This window comes from Oncorhynchus mykiss, chromosome 5 (genome assembly GCF_057628025.1).
Source record: "Oncorhynchus mykiss isolate SJ-2025 chromosome 5, ASM5762802v1, whole genome shotgun sequence".
NCBI lineage: Eukaryota > Metazoa > Chordata > Actinopteri > Salmoniformes > Salmonidae > Oncorhynchus > Oncorhynchus mykiss.
This window is the reverse complement of record NC_143026.1, coordinates 15,304,870-15,317,966: the sequence shown is the minus strand read 5'-3', so window position 1 is coordinate 15,317,966 and position 13,097 is coordinate 15,304,870. Positions and strand designations below refer to the sequence as shown.

At 44.4% G+C, this 13,097-nt stretch overlaps 1 protein-coding gene across 1 annotated transcript in view; it reads left to right on the top strand.

The window, feature by feature from the left end:
- lrrc8aa (leucine rich repeat containing 8 VRAC subunit Aa) overlaps window positions 1-13,097 on the top strand; it is a 31,942-nt gene that overhangs the window by 7,419 nt on the left and 11,426 nt on the right. Inside the window, exon 2 of the mRNA XM_021601859.3 lies at window positions 10,610-12,731. Coding sequence (XP_021457534.1) covers window positions 10,620-12,731 — 2,112 coding nt within the window. The 5' untranslated portion in view covers window positions 10,610-10,619. The remainder of the gene's footprint in view (window positions 1-10,609; window positions 12,732-13,097) is intronic.

Sequence of the window (13,097 nt, the reverse complement as noted above, 5' to 3'; positions counted from 1 at the left end):
AAAATAAGTGTCCATTCAGTATTGTTGTACTTGTCATTATTACAAATACAAATGTTAAAAATTGGCCGATTTTTAATCGGTATCAGCTTTTTTTGGTCCTCCAATTATCGGTATCGGTGTTGAAAACTAGAGGTCGACCGATTATGATTTAAGATTCTACAGTACCTTCCTAAACTTGAATACTAACCCAATTCCATGTCAGGCAACTGTCAGGGAAACTTTGAAATGCATTTGCAGTTCTATCAGACATTCTTGGAGTTTAATTAAGTAGGTGTGCCAGGGGACCAGACAGATGGACAGAGAGGAGGGATATTGGGTGTACTGTTGTTGGGCAGATTTCCATATCTTTTATACTGTCTGAACCTGAACACAGGACACGTCTAGTTTACTCTGACCCACACGGGCAAACAGAAATTATTTATCAAGCTGCTATATAATGATCTGAGTGACGTACCTTTAAAGTGTAAGAGCTGTCTGATAGTGCTCACTGTGAAGCTACTGTACGTGAACTGAAAGGCTGTATGACGGGGTGTTTGAGTCACCCGGGCTCGCACACAGTATCAGTAATTTATGCGCTCTGACGCAAACGTGGAAGTCTATGACTGGAAATATGAGAACTAAAATGTCACTTTCTAGGCAACTTGATTCTGAGATTTAAAAAAAATAAGAGTAGAGTGAAACAGACTAGTTTTTGTTCGGTCTCAGTGTTTTAACTAGATTTACTTCTGACAAACTGGCAGTTGCTGCATGAGAGGGCAGTGATCCAAAGAGAGAGAGAGAGGCAGACTTAAGATGGCTACATGGCTCAGGCTCCTGCCTGGCATACTGATTTGGACTGGATGAGCCTCTGTTAGCGTCCATCAACCACATTGCATGGGGAGGGGCAGATGGAGAGTGGGAGAGACAGAACTGAAGAAGTTATAAACTAATATCTACACCACCCACTCCACCACATCTGACCTCAAGCATACAAAGAGGAAACAGGAAATGTCTTATTGCGAGGGTTATCTAATCAGCAGTATCACGGCCTCTGCTGAGGGTGGGCACTCTAAGCTTCAGTATATTCCGTTTTGGGATATTTTCATGAAGTATCGTGTCTGGGTTAAACAGCAGTGTTTCCCCTATATGCATTTATGCCGCTGCTAAATCGTGGCAGCCACAGATTTTGTTGTGTATACAGTTGTTATACAGTACCAGTCAAAAGTTTGGACACCTACTCATTCAAGGGTTTTTATTTTATTTTTACTATTTTCTAAATTGTAGAATAATAGTGAAGACATCAACTATGAAATAACACATGGAATCACATAGTAACCAAAAAAGTGTTAAACAATGTCTAATATAAAATATATTTTGAATTCTTCAAAGTAGCCACCCTTTGCCTTGATGACAGCTTTGCACACTCTTTGCATTCTCTCAGCCAGCTTCATGAGGTAGTCACCTGGAATGGATTTCCATTAACAGGTGTGCCTTGTTCCAAGTTCATTTGTAGAATTTCTTTGCTTAATGTATTTGAGCCAATCAGTTGTGTTGTGACAAGGTAGGGGGGTATACAGAAGCTAGCCCTATTTGCTAAAAGACCAAGTCCATATTATGGCAAGAACAGCTCAAATTAACAGAGAAGCAACAGTCCATCATTACTTTAAGACATGAAGGTCAGTCAATCCGGAAAATTAAGAACTTTCGAAAGCTTCTTTTTAAGTGTAGTCGCAAAAACCTTCAATCGCTATGATGAAACTGGCTCTCATGAGAACTGCCACAGGAAAGGAAGACCTAGAGTTACCTCTGCTGCAGAGGATAAGTTCATTAGAGCTTGCAGCCTCAGAAATTGCAGTCCAAATAAATGTTTCACAGAGTTCAAGTATCAGACACATCCCAACATCCACTGTTCAGAAGAGACTGCGTGAATCAGTCCTTCATGGTTGAATTGCTGCAAAGAAACCAGTACTAAAGGACACCAATATTAAGAAGACTTGCTTGGGCCAAGAAACACGAGCAACAGACATTAAACCGGTGGAAATCTGTCCTTTGCTCTGAGTCCAAATGTGAGATTTTGTGTCTTTGTGAGACGCAGAGTAGGTAAAAGGATGATCTCCACATGTGTGGTTCCCACCGTGAAGCATGGAGGAGGTGTGGGGTTGCTTTGCTGGTGACACTGTCTGATTATTATTTAGTGTTCAAGGCATGCTAAACCAGCGTGGCTACCACAGCATTCCAACAAGTGCTCAGCACTTGAGCATGAAGCTCATGAAGTGTGCAAAGGGTGGCTACTTTGAAGAATCTCAAATATAAAATATACACTGCTCAAAAAAATAAAGGGAACACTTAAACAACACAATGTAATTCCAAGTCAATCACACTTCTGTGAAATCAAACTGTCCACTTAGGAAGCAACACTGATTGACAATAAATTTCACATGCTGTTGTGCAAATGGAATAGACAACAGGTGGAAATTATAGGCAATTAGCAAGACACCCCCAATAAAGGAGTGGTTCTGCAGGTGGGGACCACAGACCACTTCTCAGTTCCTATGCTTCCTGGCTGATGTTTTGGTCACTTTTGAATGCTGGCGGTGCTTTCACTCTTGCGGTAGCATGAGACGGAGTCTACAACCCACTCAAGTGGCGCAGGTAGTGCAGCTCATCCAGGATGGGACATCAATGCGAGCTGTGGCAAGAAGGTTTGCTGTGTCTGTCAGCGTAGTGTCCAGAGCATGGAGGCGCTACCAGGAGACAGGCCAGTACATCAGGAGACGTGGAGGAGGCCGTAGGAGGGCAACAACCCAGCAGCAGGACCGCTACCTCCGCCTTTGTGCAAGGAGGAGCAGGAGGAGCACTGCCAGTGCCCTGCAAAATGACCTCCAGCAGGCCACAAATGTGCATGTGTCTGCTCAAATGGTCAGAAACAGACTCCATGAGGGTGGTACGAGGGCCCGACGTCCACAGGTGGGGGTTGTGCTTACAGCCCAACACCGTGCAGGACGTTTGGCATTTGCCAGAGAACACCAAGATTGACAAATTCGCCACTGGCGCACTGTGCTCTTCACAGATGAAAGCAGGTTCACACTGAACACGTGACAGTCTGGAGATGCCGTGGAGAACATTCTGCTGCCTGCAACATCCTCCAGCATGACTGGTTTGGCGGTGGGTCAGTCATGGTGTGGGGTGGCATTTCTTTGGGGGGCCGCACAGCCCTCCATGTGCTCGCCAGAGGTAGCCTGACTGCCATTAGGTACCGAGATGAGATCCTCAGATCCCTTGTGAGACCATATGCTGGTGCGGTTGGCCCTGGGTTCCTTCTAATGCAAGACAATGCTAGACCTCATGTGGCTGGAGTGTGTCAGCAGTTCCTGCAAGAGGAAGGCATTGATGCTATGGACTGGCCCGCCCGTTCCCCAGACCTGAATCCAATTGAGCGCATCTGGGACATCATGTCTCGCTCCATCCACCAACGCCACATTGCACCACAGACTGTCCAGGAGTTGGCGGATGCTTTAGTCCAGGTCTGGGAGGAGATCCCTCAGGAGACCATCCACCACCTCATCAGGAGCATGCCCAGGCATTGTAGGGAGGTCATACAGGCACGTGGAGGCCACACACACTACTGAGCCTCATTTTGACTTGTTTTAAGGACATTACATCAAAGTTGGATCAGCCTGTAGTGTGGTTTTCCACTTTAATTTTGAGTGTGACTCCAAATCCAGACCTCCATGGATTGATAAATTTGATTTCCATTGATGATTTTTGTGATTTTTGTCAGCACATTCAACTATGTAAAGAAAAAAGTATTTAATAAGAATATTTTATTCATTCAGATCTAGGATGTGTTATTTTAGTGTTCCCTTTATTTTTTTGAGCAGTGTATTTTGATATATATATATATATGCTGGAAGAGACCTCTAACTCCGTCTCCTCTGAGTGTAGAAGAAGCCTGCTGTAAGGACATACTATGCTAGATGGGACACCTGCACCCACGAGTCTCTGTCCATGTTTATCTTTTGTTTTGTATATATATATATTTTTTTTTTAATGAGTCGGTGTGTCCAAACTTTTTACTGGTACTGTACATCTTGTTGAGTGCGGTCTTAGTGCTAGCATCGGGTTGTGGTGGTAAATAGTAGATTTCAAAAAATATATATATATATATTTTTTTTATTAATTAGGGCCGATTTCAAGGTTTCATAACAATCGGTAATCTGCATTTTTGGATGCCGATTATGGCTGATTACATTGCATTCCACGAGAACTGTGTGGCAGGCTGACCACCTGTTACGCGAGTGCAGCAAGGAGCGAAGGTAAGTTGCTAGCTAGCTACGTTGCGTTGCATATAATCAATGTGGTCGCTACCTGTTAATTTATCATCGAATCGCAGCCTTCTTCGCCAAACGGGGGATGATTTAACAAAAGCACACTTGCGGAAAAAGCACGAACGTACCTAACCTTAAACATCAATGCCCTTCTTAAAATCAATACACAGAAGTATCTTTTAAAAAAAACACGGCATATTTAGTTAAAATAAATTAATGTTAGCAGGCAATATCAACTAGGGTAATTGTGTCACTTCTCTTGAGTTCATTGCACGCAGAGTCAGGGTATATGCAACAGTTTGGGCCGCTTGGCTCATTGCGAACTAATTTGCCAGAATTTTATGACAACATTGAAGGTTGTGCAATGTAACAGCAATATTTAGACTTAGGGTTGCCACCCGTTCGCTAAAATACGGAATGGTTACGTATTTCACTGAAAGAATAAATGTTTTGTTTTCGAAATTATAGTTTCCGGATTCGACCATATTAATTACCAAAGGCTCAGTGTTTCTGTGTTTATTATAATTAAGTCTATTATTTGATAGAGCAGTCTGACTGAGCGGTGGTAGGCAGCAGCAGGCTCATAAGCATTCCTTCAAACTTTACTGCATTTGCCAGCAGCTCTTAGCAATGCTTGAATCGCAGCGCTGTTTATGACTTCAAGCCTATCAACTCCTAAAATTAGGCTGGCAATACTAAAGTGCCTATTAGAACATCCAATGGGCAAAGGTATATGAAATACAAATGGTATTGTGAGAAATGGTCAACGTGTCATAATTCCTGTAATAACTACAACCTAAAACTTCTTAACTGGGAATATTGAACCACCAGATTTCATATGTTCTGAGCAAGGAACTTAAATGTTGGCTTTTTAACATGGCACATATAGCATTTTTAGTTTCTTCTCCAACTCTGTTTTTGCATTATTTAAACCAAATTGAACGTTTCATTATTTATTTGAGGCTAAATTGATTTTATTTATGTATTATATTAAGTTAAAATAAGTGTTCATTTTTCATTCAGTATTGTTGTAATTGTCATTATTACAAATCTAGCTGTTTTATCTTGCCGATGCACAGAGAACCTAGCCAGCTGTATGTTATCCATGTCGTCGTTCAGCAACGATTCTGTGAAACATAAGATATTACCGTTTTTATGTCCCTTTGGTAGGATAGTCTTGATCGGCGCTCATCTAGTTTATTAGCCAATGATTGCACGTTGGCTAATAGTACGGAAGGTAGAGACGGGTTACCCACTCGCAGTCGGATTCTTACAAGGCACCCTGACTTAGGTCCCCTAATATATCCTTCTCTTCACTTGACCTTGTCAAGTGTGTAAATACTTCATGTCCGACTCGTTAAAGGAAAAAATCTTTGTCCAGTATGAGGAGACTAGTCATTGTTCTGATATCCAGAAACATGTACAAAACAAGTTACAAATAACGTGAAAAAACACAATTTCACAATTGGTTATGAGCTCGTAAAACAGCATCCATCTCCTCCAGCGCCATTAGATGGCATAAGAACAAGGCTAAGATTTATTCCCTCAAATTTTTTCAGTCACTGAGCAAATTTCAGGTCTGCTGAGTGCAAACTTGAACATTGTGAAATTTCTGTGCAACATCCGGCGCATGTTTACTGTGAACACTGAGGCTGTATCCGCTTTAAGTTAGTTTTAAGTGGTCAAGTAAGCTGCCGTGGCTATTTGATCATAATGTAGGCCTGCCAGTGTGGCCTACCATCAAAAACGATGGAGAACTCCTGAGTGGCGCAGTGGTCTAAGGCACTGCGGTGCTGTGCCTCTAGAGATCCTGGTTCGAGTTCAGGCTCTGTTGCAGCTGGCCGTGACTGGGAGATTGGCCCAGCGTCGTTCGGGGAGGGTTTGGTCGGCAGCGATGTTCTTGTCCCATCACGCACTAGCGACTCCAACTCCTGTGGTGGGCAGGTGCACAGTGTTTCCTCCGACACATTGGTGCGGCTGGCTTCCGGGTTAAGCGGGCATTGTATCAAGAAGCAGTGCGGCTTGTTTGGGTTGTGTTTTTGGAGGACGCACGGCTCTCGACCTTTGCCTCTCCTGAGTCCTTACGGGAATTGCAGCGATGGGACGACTGTAACTACCAATTGGATACCACGAAATTGAGGAGAAAAATGTGAAAAACTATGGAGAAAATGCATCCCATTTTAACATTGAAATAGGTGTTGTATGGGTCAGCCTACAGTAGCGGCCAATGTGTGGTGTTCGATGTAGGCCTACACTCCATTAGTCTTAACTAAAAAAACATGCAGGGCTTGACATTAACCTGTTTATCCACCTGCCATTCAGACAAGGAAGTGACTGAAATTGTTGTTTGATGCAAGAAACCACTTTACAAAATAAAATGCGTCATTATTACCATACCCTTGTTCCAGAGAATCAAACCAATTATTCTACCCTCTGCCAACTGGTTACTTGGCTTATTCAAGCCTGGCTCAAAATACTGCCCCTTTAAGACAAAAAAAGCTATTTTACCTGACTTGCTTTTCAAAGATGTCTAGAAATATACATGTTTTGTGCTCTTGTAGGAAGCAATTACTCCCCCGTTGCTGACTACAAATAATCTAAAGTTGGGCTAATAACTCACTAACTTTCAAAGGATATGAACAGAATTACACATGTGCACACGTCGCTACATGTAGCGCTCACTTTGATCTCAAAACAAGCACATTGACTCACGACCAGTCATGCTGTAAAAGCAGTCTAGTTCAAAGTGAATGGCACGTCCATATGGCAATGGTCAATTTGCATATACAGTGCATTCAGAAAGTATTCAGACCCCTTGACTTTTTCCCAAAAAATTTACGTTACAACCTTATTCTAAAATTGATTCAATTGTTTTATTTTTTCAATCTACACACAATACCCCATAATGACAAAGTGAAAACAGTATTTTTAGATTTTTTTTGCAAATGTAATAAAAAATAATACCTTTTCATAAGTATTCAGACCCTTTGCTATGAGACTTGAAATTGAGCTCAGGTTCATCCTGTTTCCATTGATCATCCTTGATGTTTCTACAACTTGTTTGGAGTCCACCTGTGGTAAATTCAATTGCTTGGACATGATTTGGAAAGGCACACACCTGTCTATATAAGGTCCCACAGTTGACAGCGCATGTCAGAGCAAAAACCAACCTATGAGGATGAAGGAATTGTCAGTAGAGCTCCGAGACAGGATTGTGTCAAGGCACAGATCTTTGGAAGGGTACCAAAACATTTCTGCAGCATTGAAGGTCCCCAAGAACACAGTGGCCTCCATTATTCTTCAATTGAAGAAGTTTGGAACCACCAAGACTCTTCCTAGAGCTGGCCGCCCGGCCAAACTAAGCAATCGGGGGAGAAGGGCCTTGTTCAGGGAGGTGACCAAGAATCCGATGGTCTCTCTGACAGAGCTCCAGACTTCCTCTGTGGAGATGGTTGTCCTTCTGGTTCTCCAATCTCTGGAGCACACCACCAATCAGGCCTTTTTATGGCAGAGTGGCCAGACGTAAGCCACTTCTCAGTAAAAGGCACATGACAACCCGCATGGAGTTTACCAAAAAGCACCTAAAGCGCACTCAGACCATGAGAAACAACCTGACACAATCCTTACAGTGAAGCATAGTGTTGACAGCATCATGCTGTGGGGATGTTTTTCAGTGATAGGGACTGGGAGACTCAGGATCGAGGGAAAGATAAATGAAACGAAGTACAGAGATCCTTGAAAACCTGCCCCAGGGCGCTGAGGACCTCAGACTGGGGCGACAGTTCACCTTCCAACAGGACAATGACCCTAAGCACACAGCCAAGACAATGCAGGAGTGGCTTTGGGACACGTCTCAATGTCCTTGAGTAGCCCAGCCAGAGCCTGGACTTGAACCCGTTCGAACATCTCTAGAGAGACCTGAAAATTGCTGTGCAGTGACGCTCCCCATCCAACCTGACAGAGCTTGAGGGATCTGCAGAGAAGAATGGGGGAAACTCCCCAAATACAGGTGTGCCAAGCTTGTAGTGTCATACCCTAGAAAACTTGAAGCTGTAATCGCTGCCAAAGGTTCTTCAACAAAGTACTGAGTAAAGGGTCTGAATACTTACGTGAATGTAATATTTCAGTTTTTTACATTTGCAAACATTTCTCAACTTGTTTTTCCTTTGTCATTATTGGGTATTGTGTACAGATTTTTTTTGGGGGGGTGGGGGGGGGACTATTTAATACATTTTAGAATAAGACTAACGTATCAAAATATGGAAAAAGTCAAGGGGTCTGAACACTTTCCGAATGCACTGTAGGCCTAATGCAGCTCTGATTTGGTTATGGTGCACCGGTCTGTTTAGAGTACAGGCCTGAGTCGTGCCTGTCAATGCAATAGAATCCTACCCCGACGTGTTCTGCCTACCACAAAATCTCTTGCATAGTTCTTTTTTGTTTTGGTATGTTGCCTTGGAAGGGGTTAAATATTGCGTTGATTCGATCACAATTCCCTCAGTAAAGAAACGTTGATGGTTAAACTAACGGGGAAAACTCTAAAGTTGAGTGAAGTTCAATCTTGTGCTTTTCTGCACGGGCTGATATTTCTTCTGTGCGGCAGTCCCAGGGGAGATGCACGCACAGCTTAGAGGGAGCATTGAACACTGGGCATAAGCCTTGGCAAAATGTGTGTAATTGCAGGAAATTTGCTTTAAAACACCAAAATGTCATCTGCGGCCGAGAGGCGGGCCCCTAAAACTGTGTCATTGGCCACGCCCCTAACGCTGCTTAAAAAAATACTAGGGGAAACACTGAAACGGTACAAATGCAGAGGACTTTGTGTACTTGACTGGTTCATCTCCCAAGGAATGTCCTATTAAATGGGTGGTTTTCCCCATACACTGTAGTAGTAGGGCAATTCCACAGTCACAGAATTTGTTAAACTTTTTAAATCAATGTAAATCTGTTACCGTGGAATTGGCAAGTAGTAGTAAATTCTCAGGCCTGAAAGGTTTCCTGACCAGAAACAAATGCAAGTCCTTAGTAATAGGCTATAACTACAGCCAATCGTTTTTCCTGGTCAAATCACTTGATCAGAAAAAACTCCTGGCCCCAACAATGTCCTAATAAATGGGTTGTTTTCCTGTTTCTCAGAGATCACTGGTGGTGATAGACTAATGCTGAGCTAGACACAACAGGTTAAACACCATGCCTTTTCTGGCAAAACAACTTTGCAGCCATGATCATAGATTCCTCTTTGGTTTTATTATTATTTGTAACATTTTGCTGTTGCCCCATTGAATACCATAATTAAACCTCGCTCATTGAGTAATGTTTCTTCAGAACGTAAACAAGAAGAAACATGTTCACTCTTGCAGTGAGTCACTGTTTTCATAATGGACTTTTAAATGTCAAAGTCCAGGAAAGCTCTCATTCCTTACAATGTCAAGTCCTCCTACATGATGGGTTGTCCTTTTTTATTACTTTGATTTCACATTGTGAGGTGTCTTCACAGAACATTGATTCAGAGATGTTACTAACTTTAGTGTGTTGATGCGTGCTGTGTCAGGTTCTGTGCCCCTCTGTATCCAGCTTGCTCTGCATTCTCTGAGCCACATGGTGTTCTGTCTGCTCACAGAATGTCTGGGTTGTCCCTGACGAGTAGCAGACTCTCCATAGCTGGGAAACATAATAATTGCTTTCCCTGCACCAACCTGGCAACCCACAGACATAATGCCCCTAGTCATCTGGGAATGGGTACAGAGTTCTGATCATATTTCCCATAATAAGCTTCCTAGGGTTTTGCATTCTGATATAAATAAGATGTTGGGTTACAGATGAGAATATATAATAATTGAAGCAATTGTGGAGTTGTTGTATTAGATATAGTTTAATGTAAAGAATGGTCTGTGTTTGAGGCACAGGTAACTGATTTGGTTCTGGGTGCTGAGATTAGCTGACTCACAACATTGCAAAGGAAGTCACATTTAATATACATAGGTCTGTGGTTTAGTTCACTGGAACTGGAATAAAGTAACCACACACAGGCAGTCGGGTTTGTTTAGCTGTCTGCACTTGTGCTGAAAAATCAGTGGTTGAAGAAAGCTTATAAGTTCATTGAACGCACGCTGACATGACGTGTCTCCCCACGAGTATCTGATGAGCAGTGTCTGTGGTTCGATGAGCTATGTTTGTAGTTCAAGATAAAGCATGTTGGAGAAAACCTGAATATTTTGCTCTGTTGAACTTTGAAATATACTTGTGGCAATGTGAATGTCTTGTATTACATTTAGTCTCTCTCTTTCTTTCCCTCTCCATAGGTAAACCATCATGATCCCCATCACAGAGCTCCGGTACTTTGTTGACACCCAGCCGGCGTACCGCATCCTGAAGCCATGGTGGGACGTCTTCACAGACTACATCTCCATCGTCATGCTCATGATCGCCGTGTTCGGGGGCACGCTGCAGGTCACCCAGGACAAGATGATTTGCCTGCCCTGCAAGTGGGTGGTCAACAAGTCCTGTGAGTACCTCAATGTGAGCTTCCCAGACCCATTTGCCTCTGAGCCCAAAGGCATCAAGTATGAACTCGATCGGCACCAGTACAACTACATTGACGCGGTCTGCTACGAGAACAAGCTGCACTGGTTCGCCAAGTACTTCCCCTACCTGGTGCTACTGCACACCCTCATCTTCCTGGCCTGCAGTAATTTCTGGTTCAAGTTCCCCCGGACTAGCTCCAAATTAGAGCACTTTGTGTCCATCCTGCTCAAGTGTTTTGACTCGCCCTGGACCACCAGGGCTCTGTCCGAGACGGTAGTGGAGGAAAGCGACCCCAAGCCCCTGGGGAAGATGAACGGTTTGGTGGACAAGAAGGCATCTTGTGTCAGCGAGGACGTGGAGGCCAGCATTCCTATGCTCCAAAGGACTAGGTCCCGCATCGAACAGGGCATAGTGGACCGCTCCGACACCGGTGTCCTGGACAAGAAGGAAGGCGAGCAGGCCAAAGCTCTGTTTGAGAAGGTGAAGAAGTTCCGGATGCACGTTGAAGAAGGGGACATCGTTTACCGGCTGTACATCCGCCAGACCATCATCAAAGTCGTCAAGTTCATCCTGATCATCTGCTACACGGCCTACTATGTGCATTACATCAAGTTCAGTGTGATCTGCAAGGTGGACATTGAGAAGCTGACAGGCTATAGGATGTACCACTGTGCTCACCCTCTGGCCACCCTCTTCAAGATCCTGGCCTGTTTCTATATCAGCCTGGTGGGGATTTACGGTCTCATCTGCATGTACACCCTCTGCTGGATGCTCAGCCGTTCCCTCAAGCGCTACTCTTTTGAGTCGATCCGTGAGGAGAGCCATTACAGCGACATACCCGATGTGAAGAATGACTTTGCCTTCATGCTGCACATGATTGACCAGTATGACCCGCTCTACTCCAAACGGTTTGCCGTTTTCCTATCGGAGGTGAGTGAGAACAAACTGCGTCAGCTGAACCTCAACAACGAGTGGACGCTGGACAAGCTGAGGCAACGCATCACCAAGAACTCCCAGGAGAAACTGGAGCTGCACCTGTTCATGCTTAGCGGAATCCCTGACACAGTGTTTGACCTCCTAGAACTGGAGGTGCTCAAGCTGGAGCTCATCCCTGATGTCACTATCCCCCCCATCATTGCCCAGCTGGTCAGCCTGAGAGAGATGTGGCTCTACCACACACCAGCCAAAATCGAGGCCCCAGCTTTGGCCTTCCTGAGGGAGAACCTGAAGTCCCTCCACATCAAGTTCACAGACATCAAGGAGATCCCTCTGTGGATCTACAGCCTGAAGAACCTGAGTGAGCTGCACCTCACAGGGAACCTGAGCGCAGAGAACAACCGCTTCATCGTAATCGACGGGCTACGGGAGCTCAAGAGGCTCAAAGTGCTCCGTCTGAAGAGCAACCTGACCAAGCTGCCTCAGGTGGTGACGGACGTCGGGGTCCACCTCCAAAAGCTGTCCATTAACAACGAGGGCACCAAGCTAATGGTGCTCAACAGCCTGAAGAAGATGATGAACCTTACAGAGCTGGAGCTGTTGCGCTGTGACCTGGAACGAATCCCGCACTCAATCTTCAGCCTGCACAACCTGCAGGAGATCGACCTGAAGGACAACAATCTCAAGACCATCGAGGAGATCATCAGCTTCCAGCACCTGCACCGGCTAGTAAGCCTGAAGCTGTGGTACAACCAGATCGCCTACATCCCCATCCAGATCGGCACCTTGACAAACATGGAGAGGCTCTACCTAAACCGCAACAAGATTGAGAAGATCCCGGGCCAGCTCTTCTACTGCCGCAAACTGCGCTTCCTGGATCTGAGTCACAACAACCTGACCAGTATACATGCCGATGTGGGCTTCCTCCAGAACCTGCAGTACTTTGCTGTGACGGCCAACAGGGTGAGTAGAGATCTAGTATTTGAGTGTACCTGAGAAAATGTTAGCTACACACCAGTGGCTGCTGCGGAGGAGAGAACGGCTCGTAATAATGGCTGAAATGGAGCGAATGGCATTAAACACATTGGAACCACGTTTGATGTAATTGATACCATTTCACGTATTGCGCTTCAGCCATTACCACTAGCACTTTCTCCCAAATGAAGGTGCCACCTGCCTCCTGTGCTATACACCTAGAACTAACACACTTTATCTTTCCTCTATCTAGCTATTTCATGGTCAGGTCAAATGGTCACCAAACACTTGTTAAGGCCTTTATCTGTGTGTCACAGGAACATTTTAGACATTTTTCTTGAAACACCCTTCTTT